Source organism: Oncorhynchus mykiss, chromosome 8 (assembly GCF_057628025.1).
Source record: "Oncorhynchus mykiss isolate SJ-2025 chromosome 8, ASM5762802v1, whole genome shotgun sequence".
NCBI classification, from domain to species: domain Eukaryota; kingdom Metazoa; phylum Chordata; class Actinopteri; order Salmoniformes; family Salmonidae; genus Oncorhynchus; species Oncorhynchus mykiss.
In genome coordinates, this window is record NC_143029.1 from 50,664,779 (window position 1) to 50,681,912 (window position 17,134).

General features: G+C 41.8%; 1 protein-coding gene and 1 non-coding gene across 6 annotated transcripts in view; one reads left to right on the plus strand and one right to left on the minus strand.

Moving 5' to 3' along the window:
• LOC110530001 (ATP-dependent zinc metalloprotease YME1L1) overlaps window positions 1-17,134 on the plus strand; it is an 80,393-nt gene that overhangs the window by 26,008 nt on the left and 37,251 nt on the right. For 4 of the 5 annotated variants that reach the window (XR_016482413.1, XM_036985537.2, XM_021612746.3 and 1 more), the window contains one exon: window positions 16,912-17,043. Coding sequence is in view for 3 of the 5 variants with exons in the window: in XM_021612746.3 (XP_021468421.1) it covers window positions 16,912-17,043 (132 nt within the window). In the remaining 2 variants the exon portion in view is untranslated. Of the gene's footprint in view, window positions 1-16,496; window positions 16,571-16,911; window positions 17,044-17,134 lie in introns of those variants that run through there. The other variant, XM_021612749.3, reaches the window with a different exon arrangement.
• LOC110530002 (uncharacterized) lies at window positions 10,036-14,975 on the minus strand. Its single transcript, XR_016482414.1, has 2 exons — window positions 14,826-14,975; window positions 10,036-13,885 (listed from the first exon to the last, which is right to left on the minus strand). It is a non-coding gene; the product is annotated as an uncharacterized LOC110530002 (transcript).

A 17,134-nucleotide genomic window follows, 5' to 3' on the forward strand; every position in this document is an offset into this window, starting at 1 on the left:
TTAAAAAGTTTTGGCCATGATTAAAAATAGCTTTTTATTAAGAAGACCGGCTTCATTAGCACGACACACCACTTTGCAATGAGCTGGAGGCAGTATGCATTTTGAAAACATATAGTTACTTAAATTAAAACCTGAACGTTTTACTACATATTATGAGGCATGTTTTACCTTGCTTTCAAAGTAGCCAAGGCAAAGTTCGACCATATCAGGGAATGCAATTATTTTATAAAGATTCCCATATGCCATTGAAACCACTAGGCTATTTCTCTCATGTTCTATTAGTTTTCAACGTTAATTGTCCTGTAGCCAAATGCACACTTGCATGTTCCATACTGCCTTGTGTGCTTTGCTGCAATAATAATAACAAATAGTTTATCAACATTTTAAGCTTAAATGTTGAGCTGTTACGTCAGATTCTTTGCTTAAAAAAATAAATAAAAATGATGTACCTTGGCCTACTGGTTGTATGAATTTGGGATCTATCGTCTCACAGCTGTCCCCAGAGTCTGTTTGGGCTGTCTCTTTCATGACAAGCTGACCGATTGACATAGGCGCCGCGTCCATAAGGCTAGGGGAAGCTTTCCCTAAGTAAATTGCCAAACTGATATAGCCTAATTTAGCCTACAGTACTCCTGTCTATACATAAATAAATAAAATAGGCTACTAAAGCATGATTTGGGCACAGGGGATTATTAACTTCCCCTAGCCTTAAACAAAAATAAATTGGATTGTTTTAAATCACATGGCCTACAGTCCGGAAGGAAAGGCAGCGCGCGCAGCAAATACTTAATAGATAATTGTTGACTTGCGACTCTCCGTGAAAAGTAGAGGCCCAGCCAGCCAGGTATATCGCAATATAATAAAAAATTACAAAAATGTGGGAAAGCCATTTGCTTTCCAAACAATGTTATTGCTGTAAAGTTAAGACCATTTTAAAATACGAAGCTAACTCAACTTAATTGAGTGAACAGTAGGCCTATCTTATTGGCACCAGCGAAGAGCATCAGCCATAGCCCCCGGTGAGTGCGCACTGCGCATGTTCACTCTATCATTGTTAGGTCAGTGCCAGTTAAGTTTGTTTTTAGACAATATTTTCCTCCTCCATTTCTCGTAGGCCTATTATATGATATGTTTGTCAGTATCAGCAGATTAGGCTACCCTGTAAATTGTCATAAAAAAAAAGATTCTGCTCATGTCTACCAGTCATATAAAGTGTAGTAGAATTGCTTGAAATTTATTTTTCCTGTGCGAAGAAAGAAGAAACGTATGTTATAGCCCAGGGCTATACGCGCTCAGTCATTCATTGAACAGACTTTTTTTGCAAACAGTGAATGAGTTCTATTGTTAGCCTGGCTAAATGCAGTGGTTAATTTGAGCCAGATCCTGCCGGAACAGGACAGTTTCGTTCCGGAAACTATTTGGCCGGATCTGGTACCTCTACATGAGAGAAAAAAAAGTCATTGTTTTCAATGTAAAAAATTATAATAAAAGCAACCAGAGCTCATTCGAGTTGCCTTCTCATTAATTTTCCTGCCCCCTGAAAAAAACGTAATGTGAACCTAGATTTTCAGCCCGCGTATGATACATATAGCCTGTTTGAGACCAATGCATGGCCGTTGCTGTGGTGAGAGGGAGAAGCGCGCAGAACTAGTATGACATTTATTTTCTATGATCTCTGCTAGAGTTGAGCCTGCAACTCATCTCTCCAGCGTTGTACTTCACTTATTTCTTTATATAATCATAGCCGCGGGAAGGGCGCTGGAGGAGCGGATTTAATTGAAATACATTTTCTAAAGTTATAGAATTACTACTCTGTTCAGAAATAAATGAAATAATTCAGAATAGTCCACCAGGAGTATGCCTATAATTTATCCAGAGGACCAATGGCATCTTTAAAAAATTTTTTTTTTTAAAAAGAAGCCTAGCAGGCCTCCCGAGTGGTGCAGTGCTTGAGGCTTCACTACAGACCCAGGTTCAATCCCGGGTGGGGGTTGGGGGGGGGGTGTGTGTCACACCTGACCGTGACCGGGAGACCCATGAAACGAAGTGCACAATTGGCCCAGCATTGTCTGGGTTAGGGGAGGGTTTGGCCGGATGGGATTTCCTTGTCCTTGGTGCAGCTGAATTTCGGGTTAAGCAAGCAGTGTCAAGAAGCAGTGCAGCTGGTAGGGTCATATTTTGGGGGACGCATGGCTCTCGACCTTCCCCTCTCCCGAGTCTGTAGGGGAGTTGCAGCGATGGGACAAGATTGTAACTACTAATTGGATATCCTGAAAAGGGGGTGGAAAAAGGGGGTAAAAGTACAAAAAAAAATGCCCCACTGTGGATTGGGATTGTAGCCCAATCACAAGGCATAGAGCCCGGGAAAGCTCGGCAAATCTGTCAGTGAACAGTATGCAGCCAGAACAAGCTTTTTGCAATATTTCAAATACAATTGCGGGAACACAGGTTGGAAAGCAATTGGCTCCTTCTTGAGAGAATACTCAAATCTGACTGTAGGCTACCGAAATATTTGATCAACTTCCAAATAAGCCTATTGGGTGGAGGGAAAAAAATGAATACAAGTAAAACAAGCTGCACATCATTGGTTGAGTGAACTTTTCTAGCACAATATTGTATGTCTCCACACACCTAGGCTGGTGGCCGTTTGTATTGACTTCAGATTCTCAGTGCCATTGTGAGGTATTAAGAAAGTCTCCAGTCATAAAATGACTATGAACACATTTCATGCAAAATTCTTCCCGGACCCAATAATAAAATAATCCCCAATGTGTGCAACTTCTCTAAGTGCCTCTAGGCCTACTTTTTGTTTCAGTATCTCCTGATTTACAATTTAAGCATTGGACCGTCATATTTTAGGCAATCTACTCATCACATTATTATTATTATTATTATTATTATTATTTACCTTTATTTAACCAGGTAGGCAAGTTGAGAACAAGTTCTCATTTACAATTGCGACCTGGCCAAGATAAAGCAAAGCAGTTCGACAGATACGACACAGAGTTACACATGGAGTAAAACAAACATACAGTCAATAATACAGTATAAACAAGTCTATATACAATGTGAGCAAATGAGGTGAGAAGGGAGGTAAAGGCAAAAAAGGCCATGGTGGTAAGGTAAATACAATATAGCAAGTAAAACACTGGAATGGTAGTTTTGCAATGGAAGAATGTGCAAAGTAAAAATAATGGGGTGCAAAGGAGCAAAATAAATAAATTAAATACAGTTGGGAAAGAGGTAGTTGTTTGGGCTAAATTATAGGTGGGCTATGTACAGGTGCAGTAATCTGTGAGCTGCTCTGACAGTTGGTGCTTAAAGCTAGTGAGGGAGATAAGTGTTTCCAGTTTCAGAGATTTTTGTAGTTCGTTCCAGTCATTGGCAGCAGAGAACTGGAAAGAGAGGCGGCCAAAGAAAGAATTGGTTTTGGGGGTGACTAGAGAGATATACCTGCTGGAGCGTGTGCTACAGGTGGGAGATGCTATGGTGACCAGCGAGCTGAGATAAGGGGGGACTTTACCTAGCAGGGTCTTGTAGATGACATGGAGCCAGTGGGTTTGGCGACGAGTATGAAGCGAGGGCCAGCCAACGAGAGCGTACAGGTCGCAATGGTGGGTAGTATATGGGGCTTTGGTGACAAAACGGATTGCACTGTGATAGACTGCATCCAATTTGTTGAGTAGGGTATTGGAGGCTATTTTTGTAAATGACATCGCCAAAGTCGAGGATTGGTAGGATGGTCAGTTTTACAAGGGTATGTTTGGCAGCATGAGTGAAGGATGCTTTGTTGCGAAATAGGAAGCCAATTCTAGATTTAACTTTGGATTGGAGATGTTTGATATGGGTCTGGAAGGAGAGTTTACAGTCTAACCAGACACCTAAGTATTTGTAGTTGTCCACGTATTCTAAGTCAGAGCCGTCCAGAGTAGTGATGTTGGACAGGCGGGTAGGTGCAGGTAGCGATCGGTTGAAGAGCATGCATTTAGTTTTACTTGTATTTAAGAGCAATTGGAGGCCATGGAAGGAGAGTTGTATGGCATTGAAGCTTGCCTGGAGGGTTGTTAACACAGTGTCCAAAGTAGGGCCGGAAGTATACAGAATGGTGTCGTCTGCGTAGAGGTGGATCAGACTCACCAGCAGCAAGAGCGACCTCATTGATGTATACAGAGAAGAGAGCCGGTCCAAGAATTGAACCCTGTGGCACCCCCATAGAGACTGCCAGAGGTCCGGACAACAGACCCTCCGATTTGACACACTGAACTCTATCAGAGAAGTAGTTGGTGAACCAGGCGAGGCAATCATTTGAGAAACCAAGGCTGTTGAGTCTGCCGATGAGGATGTGGTGATTGACAGAGTCAAAATCCTTGGCCAGATCAATGAATACGGCTGCACAGTAATGTTTCTTATCGATGGCGGTTAAGATATCGTTTAGGACCTTGAGCGTGGTGAGGTGCACCCGTGACCAGCTCTGAAACCAGATTGCATAGCAGAGAAGGTATGGTGAGATTCGAAATGGTCGGTAATCTGTTTGTTGACTTGGCTTTCGAAGACCTTAGAAAGGCATGGTAGGATAGATATAGGGCTGTAGCAGTTTGGGTCAAGAGTGTCCCCCCCTTTGAAGAGGGGGATGACCGCAGCTGCTTTCCAATCTTTGGGAATCTCAGACGACACGAAAGAGAGGTTGAACAGGCTAGTAATAGGGGTGGCAACAATTTCGGCAGATAATTTTAGAAAGAAAGGGTCCAGATTGTCTAGCCCGGCTGATTTGAAGGGGTCCAGATTTTGCAGCTCTTTCAGAACATCAGCTGAATGGATTTGGGAGAAGGAGAAATGGGGAAGGCTTGGGCGAGTTGCTGTTGGGGGTGCAGTGCTGTTGACAGGGGTAGGAGTAGCCAGGTGGAAAGCATGGCCAGCAGTAGAAAAATGCTTATTGAAATTTTCAATTATGGTGGATTTATCAGTGGTGACAGTGTTTCCTATCTTCAGTGCAGTGGGCAGCTGGGAGGAGGTGTTCTTATTCTCCATGGACTTTACAGTGTCCCAGAACTTTTTTGAGTTAGTGTTGCAAGAAGCAAATTTCTGCTTGAAAAAGCTAGCCTTGGCTTTTCTAACTGCCTGTGTATAATGGTTTCTAGCTTCCCTGAACCGCTGCATATCACAGGGGCTGTTCGATGCTAATGCAGAACGCTATAGGATGTTTTTGTGTTGGTTAAGGGCAGTCAGGTCTGGGGAGAACCAAGGGCCAAATCTGTTCCTGGTTCTACATTTCTTGAATGGGGCATGTTTATTTAAGATGGTTAGGAAGGCATTTTTTTTTTTTAAATATCCAGGCATCCTCTACTGACGGGATGAGGTCAATATCCTTCCAGGATACCCCGGCCAGGTCGATTAGAAAGGCCTGCTCGCTGAAGTGTTTCAGGGAGCGTTTTACAGTGATGAGAGGAGGTCGTTTGACCGCTGACCCATTACGGATGCAGGCAATGAGGCAGTGATCGCTGAGATCTTGGTTGAAGACAGCAAAGGTGTATTTAGAGGGGAAGTTGGTTAGGATGATAGCTATGAGGGTGCCCGTGTTTAATGCTTTGGGGAGGTACCTGGTAGGTTCATTGATAATTTGTGTGAGATTGAGGGCATCAAGTTTAGATTGTAGGATGGCTGGGGTGTTAAGCATGTTCCAGTTTAGGTCGCCTAGCAGCACGAGCTCTGAAGATAGATGGGGGGCAATCAGTTCACATATGGTGTCCAGAGCACAGCTGGGGGCAGAGGGTGGTCTATAGCAGGCGGCAACGGTGAGAGACTTGTTTTTAGAGAGGTGGATTTTTAAAAGTAGAAGTTCAAATTGTTTGGGTACAGACCTGGATAGTAGGACAGAACTCTGCAGGCTATCTTTGCAGTAGATTGCAACACCGCCCCCTTTGGCAGTTCTATCTTGTCTGAAAATGTTGTAGTTTGGAATTAAAATGTCTGAATTTTTGGTGGTCTTCCTAAGCCAGGATTCAGACACAGCTAGAACATCCGGGTTGGCAGAGTGTGCTAAAGCAGTGAATAGAACAAACTTAGAGAGGAGGCTTCTAATGTTAACATGCATGAAACCAAGGCTATTACGGTTACAGAAGTCGTCAAAAGAGAGCGCCTGGGGAATAGGAGTGGAGCTAGGCACTGCAGGGCCTGGATTCACCTCTACATCGCCAGAGGAACATAGGAGGAGTAGAATAAGGGTGCGGCTAAAAGCAATAAGAATTGGTCGTCTAGAACGTCTGGAACAGAGAGTAAAAGGAGGTTTCTGGGGGCGATAAAATAGCATCAAGGTATAATGTACAGACAAAGGTAAGGTAGGATGTGAATACAGTGGAGGTAAACCTAGGTATTGAGTGATGAAGAGAGAGATATTGTCTCTAGAAACATAATTGAAACCAGGAGATGTCATTGCATGTGTGGGTGGTGGAACTAATAGGTTGGATAAGGTATAGTGAGCAGGACTAGAGGCTCTACAGTGAAATAAGCCAATAAACACTAACCAGAACAGCAATGGACAAGACATATTGACATTAAGGAGAGGCATGCTTAGTCGAGTGATCAAAAGGGTCCAGTGAGTGGAGAGGTTGGTTGAGGGTCACGGCGATTTAGACAGCTAGCCAGGCCATCGGTAGCAAGCTAGCATAGGATGGAGGTATGTTGTTAGCCACCTCTTGCGTTTGGTCAGTAGATTAGTGGGGTTCCGTGTGGTAGAGGGGATTAATCCAAATCACACAACAACAACAAAAATAAGAACAATAGATATAGTTATAGAGGCCCGAGAAGAAAACATAATAATAATAATAATAATAATAAAAATAAATAAATTGTCCGATTGTCTATTCAGATAGCAGCCGGTAAGACAGCTAACGGTTAGCGGGCCGCAGATGGGCGTTCAGGTAACGTTGCGACGGAGGAGCCAGCCGGATCTCCTTCAGGTAGATAACGTCGGCAGTCCAGTTGTGAAGGCCCGGTGGGGCTCCGCGTAGGCAGTAAAACGGGTCCGGATAGGTGACTGCAGCCCAGGAGTGAATGATGGAACTCAGGAGTGATTGACGGAGCTGGCTAGCACCGGAATAATTGATGTTTGCTCCGGAATCGACGAAAGCCGATTGTCACACGGATAGCAGCTAGCTAGCTGTGAGATCCGGGTATGAATGTCCAGAGAGCAGTTGAAATCCAGGGACATGGAGAGAAAAATTGGTCCGGTATGTTCCGTTCCGAGCCGCGCTGCGCCGTACAAAACTGGCGATGAATTTGATAGATTTTCGAGCTAAAGGATAGCTGATGACCACAAACTGTGGTTAGCTGAATACTAACGATTTGCCAGTAAAGAAGCTAACTAGCTTCTGATTAGCTTCTGGATTAGCTTCTGGGCTAGCTCCTGGCTAGCTTCTGGCTAGTTTCTGGCTAGCTTCTTGGAGTTTCTGGCTAGCTTCTTGGAGGATTACAGATCTGAGGTAAATAATACTTTTTTATAAATATAAATTGGTGAGGCGGGTTGCAGGAGAGTGTTTTGAAGATGAGTTGATGGAAAATAAAAATAAAATGTATGTGAAAAAAGTTGTAAATATATATATATATACAGGACACGACAAGAGGAGGACAAAAGACGTCTGAACTGCTATGCGATCTTGGAGTCACATTACAAATAGTAAGCTATTTTGCATAAGTCTGCAAATGCAATGATGCATGGAATGCTTCATTATAAAAGTGAATTTTTATGGTGAAAATTTGCTTCCCCAACTTAACTCATGCACCGCCACCTATGCATAGACTAGTGATTTTGCTGTTCGTTACTCGTCTTGTTGGCTTAGGAAAAGTAAATGTGGACAGTTAGGTTGTGTCTACACTTGATACTTACATGCGACTTCTGCTACCAGAATCGAAGATTGCATTGAAAAGACCGGTCTAGACGCACGAAAGTCACTTTATGGTCTGATTGTGTTCAGATCTGGCTGAGCACTTCAGGAGGTGGAACCTTTTGCAAGCCCTTTTTGACATTACTGTATCTAGCTAGCATCAAAGCAGTAAGCTACTGCCATCAGTTATGTTTATAATATGTTATATATTCCACTGTAGAATGCATACTGGCATTTGAATATAGCACGGGAAAAACCAATCCAGACACAGTGTTAACACGGTAGACACATTTAAATGTAGGTGTAGACGCATGACGCCTTCGGAATTCCATGATCAGAATATTAAAGCTGCATGAACTGTCAAGTCTAGACAAGGCCTTGTTCTGACATCTTCACAGTGCGCAGTAAGGACACGCATTAAAGCATTGTTGACTTGCATGTTCGGTTAAGATTAATTACCATAATCTAATTGTGATTTGTCGTTATGTTCTTATTTTTCAGAGTAAATAACTCTCGGACACTAGTTTAATTCTTCCCAAAGGGTCGTTACAGCTGTAATTTAGACGATTTCACACAAGCACTGATATTTAACCCTTTCTCCTAGGCTGAGTCTCCTCCTCCAGTCTCGATCACTCCTTAGTGATATCGGTTCTTCCTCACTTCATCTGACCTGACCTCTACCCCAACTCAAGGCTGTCATGGTTATTGATACCAGACTGCGTCTCTTCTCCCAGAGGATCCCTGATGGCTAACAATTAACATATCCTGACATAATGTAAACGTTATACATTACCCTCTCTCCTTATCAATGCCTTCCACATGTAATCGCGTCCCTGCACTCAACACATTCCAAGCTTAGTTGCACCCATTATATACCTTCCTCCTATAACCCTTAACTTCTGTTGTAGACCCCCAACATCACTCCATCAGTGGCATGAATAACTATCATTTCATATTTTCAGAATCGAACAATGTCCTAATCAGGTTACACACCCAATGCATATGGGTCCGGTAAATTTAAAATGCAACTGGTCAAATGTCCGGCACATTTTTATAACGGAAACCCTGGCAGCCAGCTGCTATACACTCGTATCCCCCGTGGACCCGGTCGTACATAAAGGCTCCAAAGGTATCCATTTCTTCAGCTTGATTTAATGGTGAGAAGGCGGGGGTGAAAAACACATACTTTCTTTGAAACCCCCCCCTTTTTTTTTTCACCATCACACTAATGGCTAATCCTAATGTTGTGCTCCGCATTGACGGGTAAACTAGCATTCCTAGGTATTAGCCACTCTCTAGCATGGTGGTTTCATAAAGAATGTATGCATACCCCGTTTTAATTTTCACCTTCTCGACATTTAATCGGGTTGAGGAAATCGTCGCCTTTGCAGTCTGAATGGAGAATGTTTTATGTACGAACCGGTACACGGGGACTGACGGTATTTGGCTGCACAAAAAGCCTGTGGGAAGCCAGAAGTGAAATCAAATTTAATTGAAAGTTACTGTGCCGGTGGGTCATTTTAAAATGGTGAATTTGAGACCGTATCTGAAGGAATGTGTTTCCGACCCACTTCCTCTGCTTACACGTAAAAGTCCAGCACGTCACGCACCATATGTGGACAAAAGGAATAACTTGTGGGGGACTTTTATTTTGACAAGGTTAGCAGAGTAAGTGGGTCTACAACAGACCTGGTTGGGAAGTCTTTTAATGACCATCTAAAAGGTATTGTTAACAGGGGTAATTTGAGACTAACCGTCCTGCCCACCGGCACAGTAAGTTTAAATAAAAGGTAGACTCGGCGATAGGACGTAGATGCAGAAAGTGGGTTAATTTCCACAACGAAGAGCGTTAAAGCGGGAGGCTCAACTTTTCCACTGTTTTGGTCCCGTGGCTACCACGCTGTGAGCAGCATGAAGTGAACCCATGCACAGGGGGCTGCTGATGTGACACAGGTACGTCTCCTGCCGGTATGCATTTACCCCTACATAGGGCGGCGCATAATTGTCCCAGCGTCGTCCAGGTTTGGCCGGCATTGTAAATAAGAATTTGTTCTTAACTGACTTGCCTAGTTAAAAAGGCCAAATTAAACAGCTCCAGGGACGCTGACTTGGCTCACAATTTAACATGTAATTCGATACACTCAAAAGCCAGAGATACTAAATAAGACTAAGCTTTATTGACATTTAAAAACCACCTGTAATAAAGTTTGACATTTTATTGCAGTAAACTTACAATTTACACACTCTGAAAACAACTCATTCATGTTACCTTCAGTGGTTTCACAGACCTTGTTCTGGATTAATCAGAAATTCCCCTCAACCTAGACAATCACGGACCTACCAGAACTGCTGACATGGGTCATTTAGGATTTGAAAGATGGGCTCAAGCTACAAAGCTGTATGAGAAAAGACCAAATTAAAAACAAATGCATTGCTCTACTAAAATTAGGCCTACTTGATTAAAACTCAGTGACAAGAATTAGCCCGATTTAGAACATGGCAGATTGCACTACCCAAATGTCACTTTTGGTACAGTATTATTGCAATATGAAGGGAACTCACTCCAACCAAGGTGCATGAATTGAGGAGCAAACTAAAGTAAATTAATACAGCTATAAGCAAAAACATAGTAAAAAGGATGAATAAACAAATGTGAAATGTACAGTGGATTGATGTACAATATTGGAAGATACAGTATCTCAATAGATTTCCTCTAGACTATACAGTGGCAAGAGAAAGTATGTGAACCCTTTGGAATTACCTGGATTTCTGCATAAATTGTATCTATTCACTTAAGTCAAGACAAACACGTGCTTAAACTAACACAAAATATTGTATTCAATAGAGACAAGAAAAATACATTTAAACATTCAGTGTAGGTTGGAAAAAGTATGTGAACCCCTAGGCTAAAGACTTCAAAAGCTAATTGGAGTCAGGCGTCGGCTAAACTGGAGTCCAATCAATGAGACGAGATTGGAGATGTTGGTTAGAGCTGCCCTATTAAAAATTTACCTCACAATTGGAGTTTTGCTATTCACAAGAATTGACTGTTAACCATAGCTTGAACAATAGCTCTCAAAAGATTAAGAATCGTTGACTTGCATAAAGCTGGAATGGGTTACAAAAGTATCTCAGAGCCTTGATCATCAGTCCAAGGTAAGACATTGTCTATAAATGGTTCAGCACTTACTACTCTCCCTAGGAGTGGCAGTCCTGCAAAGATGACTGCAAGAGCACAGTGCAGAATACTCAATGAGGTTAAGAAGAATACTAGTGTGTCAGCTAAATACTTACAGAAATCCCTGGGACATGCTAACAACTCTGCCGAGTCTACAATCCGTGAAACACTAAACTAAAATGGTGTTAATGGGTGGATACCATGGAAAAAGCCACTGCTGTCCAAAAAAAAAACATTGCAACATGTCTGAAGTTAAAAGAGCACTTGGATGTTCCACAGCGCTATTGGCTAAATATTCGGTGAACAGATTAAACTAAAGTTGAGTTGTTTGGACGGAACATAACACTATGTGGAGAAAAAAGGCACAACACCAACATCAAACCTCATCCTGTAAAGTATGGTGGAGGGACTGGGTTTGGGGCTGCTTTCCTGCCTCAGGGCCTGGACAGCTTGCGATCATTGATGGAAAAATGTATTCCCAAGTTGGACATTTTGACAGAGAATGTAAGGCTATCTGTCCGCCAACAGAAGTTGGGTAATGCAAAAGGACAACGACCCAAAACAGGTAAATCAACAGAATTGTTTAAACAGAAAAAAATACACCCTGACCTCAACCCGGTTGAGATGCTGTGCCATGATCTCAAGAGCGGTTCACACCCAAGAATATTGCTGAACTGAAACAGTTTTTTTAAAGAGGAATGATCCATAATTTCTCCTAACTGTTGTGCAGGTCTGATCCACAACTACAGAAACCGTTTGGTCGAGGTTATTGCTGCCAAAAGAGTCAACCAGTTATTAAATCCAAGGGTTCACATACTTTCCCACCCTGCACTGTGAATGTTTACATGGTGTGTGAAAATAAAGTCATGAGAAATTGTGTTTTAAGCAGTCTATTGTTGGATGAAGATCAGATCACATTTTATGACCAATTTATGCAGAAATCCAGGTAATTCCAAAGGGTTCACATACTTTGCCACTGTATAATGCAGTCGGTCAGTGGCAGAGTTTAAATTGACAGGTGGATACATAAAGGAATGCATTTATACTCAAATTTCAAATGGTCAAGAGTTCATGATATAGCCCAATACATGTAGCCTACATAAACGTGTATAACATTTGTCCAGGGTCTGTGAAACCAAGTCATCCACAACTATAACATTTTTGTAATCAACCAGATTTTAATGACAATGAACACATTAAAATGTCAAAAGAAAATTATTGAAAAGACTCAAATCTAAAAAATCTCACAAGCTGTCCTGTTTTAAAATGTTACTCCACTGGTTATGTCAAAGTAGGCCTAGTGATCAGGACTGACAGTCAACAAAAAAAAAAACTACTTAAGTCTAAATCATAAAATGATCTGAGGAGTAACATTGATAAGCAAACTACAAGGATTCAATTGGTGAACAAACCCCTCAAGTTGTGAAACTGTACATTTTAAATGTAGAAATTTGAGAGACGTTGGGTTCAAATCAAATGCATTTGTCACACGCTTCATAAACAGGCATAGACTAACTAAGTGACATGCTTACTTGTGGGCCCTTCCCAACAATGCAGAGAAAGAATTGGAAGTTGCATGGTCCAGGTCAACAATAAGGCTAACCATTTTAACCCCATAAAGGTGAAGAATGCAATCAGACAAGCGAAAGTGCATTATCTATATTCATAACTGAGATCACCCCAATATAAAACTGCATTATCAGATGATCTCATATCAGCAATTATACTGGAAAAACAGGGCAGCTATGAAGTGGGGAGTACTTGCTCTGGTCGGGCTGTCGCCAAACATCCTGCTTATGGCCCCAAGAAAGCTACTGCCGTCACTGGGGGTAACTGGCTTCTTGGTGTCTTCTGTATATTCATCCGCTTTTCTCCATTCCCCTTTCTGGTTTCACTTTCCTCAGTTCACCTTTCCCGTTTCACTGTCCTCTTCGACTGGAGGAAATCCTTCCTCGCTTTTTTCATTGGAGTTGCAGGATTGTTTGACTGGAGGTTCACTGTTGGCCTCATCTTGTTCTGCCTCGATCTTATCTTTGTTTGCTGCACTAGGGGGACGGCCCCGTTTCCGTGGGGGACCATCATAGATGGGGGGATTGGGGGGTTTCCGCAAGTGAGCACCCCTTTTGTCCTCAGACTTGCATGGGCGGCCTCTTCCTCTAGGCTCAGTGACTGGTGGGTCATTGCGGGGATAGATGCGTGGCCTTCCAAGTGGCTTCAACACACTTGGCTGACTTTCCAGTTTCTTTCTCTCCTGTTCTTCCTCGGGTGTTAGGATCTTCTTTGGCCTACCCCTTTTTGATTTAACTTTAAAGGGCCGGCCACACTTCTTAGGGGAGGGGTCAACCACTTTACTGGGTTGGCCTTGCGACGGCTTGCCTATAACCATCAGCATCTTGGGTTTTGTGAACACTGATCCTTTGACACTTCTCTTAGGTGTTATGTGGCTAGCACCTAACCTGGAGGTTGATCCTTTTGGCTGACCTTTTTCAGGTGTTGTGGTGCTACTATTAGACAAGGCTCCACTTGGCCTACCTCTTCCCTTCTCGGTGACTGGTCTTTTGGGCCTACCCCGTTCCCTCTTAGGTGTTGTGGAGCTACCGTTGGATACGGCTTGATCTGATTCAGAGACGGGTCGGTTTTTGGGGGGCCTACCCCTGCTTCTCTTAGGGGTTGTGTGGCTACCATTAGACAAAGCGTCATCTGACTTCTCTTCGCTGCCAGCCGCATCCACCTGCACTTCTTCAGACTTGGTTGCCTCTTCCACCTCCATTTAAATCTCCTTTCCTTCTATTCTCTCAACCTGGCTCTTTTCAGATGGACCTGTGATCTTCAGGGGCACAAAATACATTCACATGGTTACTTAAAACAAATATTATTCATGGCTCCCCTCCATTGCTTTGAAAACCTAAAGTCAACAGGTTGTATAATTAAGAGAAACAAAATGGTCAAGAATCGATAAAGTGAGCAGAAATTTTACCCTAAATGTGTGATTTTGTTTAGGCCTATATTGTGTCAGTTGAAATTCCTGTTCCATCGCCGGACATAATTACTCCGTTTTATCGAGGGGAGCTAGTCAGGCATTTAAACGTAATGCTGAATTTAGTGGCATGCAATGGCAATTTATTGTAATATAACGTTTCCAGCCCAGAACCACGTTACCCTGATGCGACATGGGCCGAATTGACTTCAATAAAAACCGTCAGCGAAAAGAAAAGCCTACTTATTGCAACCACCGAACGAAAATAAATTGTCGAGATCAATGTAAAAGACACCAGTCATATGAAATGGGCTAGGACTGCAGTGACGCTAATACAAACAATGTTGATATTAGTTATGACAATGTAAGTTTTTAAATGGCTTCAAATGCGTTTGCATGGCACACGTGTTGGTATTTGTCCACTTTGTGTAATCCCACCCCACACAAGGACACTTTTTCCACAAGCAACAGCATGATGAGAAAAGGATTATGGCAGAAAACAGGTTCTAACGCACGTTTATCTTCAGTTAGCTAACGTTATCTAGCGCTACTGATATTAGCTAGCTACCAAGAAGTTAGTCTAATAACTACATTTTAACCCACATTACACAGCAAGCTCGTTCATAACGTTACTAACTAGCCACAACAGTGCCGACATTTTAGGCTAAACAAAGAAAAGCATACACGGCAATGACGCAAACTGGGTTGGGTAATAAATTATTCTAGCTAGAGACGCATGCTGTTAGCCTTATTGCTAGTTGAATAAAAATACACGGTATTCATGCATTACCTTGGGGGGAAACCTTATTTTCACCACGATGGTTTCTATGTCGTTGTTCGTAGCTACCCCGTCTGAGAATAATAAGTAACAAATCTTTATCAGCGTCTCGTCAGCAACAATAATAAAACATTTCCGGTCACAGAATTTCGAAAATTTTCTAAATAAAGGTCCCCCACGTAATAGTACACTAGTGTCAATAACCTGTATTTGTTCATGATATATTAATAATAATTGTCTAAACATTAACAATGATTCATGTGTTAATATTTAAGTTACATTTGCATAAATGTGGGGTTTTAAAACATGTTCCAAGGTCAAATAAATGCCCCCAATGGAAATCACTGTATGAAATACATATTGGTGAATAGAGCAAATGTTATTCTATGTGCAGCAGTAAAAATGTTGTAGGGAATACTCAGTGGGATCTGTAGAATGTATATAAGGTGTCATTTCATAGTGCATTGAATAATACCATGTTGCTGGCCTTTTAGTCCACCCATTGTACTTGTGCATGTGACAATAAAACTTGAAACCTAATTTGAAACTTCTGTGTAACTGTTGATGATCAATTTGATTAATTAACTTCATTGTGATATTTGTTATCAATAAAATGTGCTTTCTTGGACCAACTTTACTTGCATCTCTCTTGACTTTTTGAATAAAAATATTGTGTGTTGTATTTTTTTCCAAAGTGTCCACCAGATGGAAGATTCTAAGATATGTCTTTTTAAATTCTAAAGTATTTTGGTATGACAATATATGTGTCCTATGACACAGTGCTATACTTGAACCGTATAGGGACCTGTCACCCCATTTTAAGCTGTTTGACCACAGTAAAAGACCAGCGTTCCTATGACTTCGCTTTTTGTTCAAACTCACCCTACTGAGCCTTTTTCACCCCACTTTAGCTGACACTGTATTGCATTGGGGACTATGGAGGCGGTGGAGTAAAAATCCAGCAACAATCCGTACGACACCATCCCCTAAACATATTTGGTTGGTGGAGACCCTATTGAGTCTTGCACCTCACTTTAGCTGAGAGGTGTAGTAAACGTTTTCCTCTACAGTTCAATATGTATTCCTTATACAGTGAACTGCATTGGCGGCTATGTCCTGTTGCATGGGTAAATAATCACAAACTCTGAATGACCAAATGATTTGTATTTTTTAGCAAGAGATGGCAAGACAACTCCTGGGCACAGCACATAGTGTTATGGTTTCACAGAGCTAGGATAAAACGCATGAGGCTTTAAGACACTAGTGACTAGGCCATATTATCATCCAGGAATACAACTCAAGCAAACTGGAAATAAATTATAACCGTGATAGGATCTGTAAGAACCAAGACACACATTTAAGCATAGCACCAGTCATACACATATCATAAAATTACATATTAAAAACAGCCATTTCTCATTGTGCTCCACTTTTTATATTATTTATCTTCTATAAAGTAGTCATTCTCTTTAGTTTAGTAGTTATCATTTTGTAACAATTTGAACATTATGCACCATGACTATGCAAAGCAGCAAACAAATATCGATATCGTATCATACACATAGCGTTTTAACGAAGACTTTTATTTTGAAGGCAAAACCGAAAGTCTATTGTTGCTGCCAATAAGATAATCAAATCTTTGCAGCTGTATTTAAATGTGCAACTGCTTCCGGTCAACCAAGGTTCATTTAACTAAGGGTTCTGCTTTTGCAAAATTCTACTTTGTTCTTATTTTTCTTCTGTGGGCTATGATGGCGGTTGGCATAATTTTTTCTGCTCATAGTATTTACTATAGTATAGCATATACTGGCCATTGTTCATTTATATATTTTTATTCCATAATAATAACAAAAAACACCCAGAATGTATCTTCACTCATGAATGCTTTCTGCTTCTCCTTCCTTGTTTACTTCCATCCTTCCTTGTTTCTTTACTTCCTTTTTATATAGTAAGATACAATACTTTTGGAACAGCCTCACTTTGTTCATGACAGAGTTCGTGTTGTGTGGACAAAGGTTTAAATTGGTCTTGTCCATTTTGTAGTTTTATACTCAACAGGAATTAGTGTCTTTGAACTGATGTCTGTGTTTCCTGGCAGGTCACTGTCCCCCTGAGTCACCTGATCAACGCCCTCCACTCCCTGAAGAGCTCAGTGGGAAGCAGCAGCAGTGCCACTGCTAAACCTCCGCAGAAACAGCATGCCACAGAACAGGACTTGCATAGTAACGAGGTAAACACACGTGACCTACAGATTATAGGCCTGCCAAGAACCAAGGCAAAGCAGCTTGCAAATACTGCTCTGTGTCAGCGGTCATGGGCAG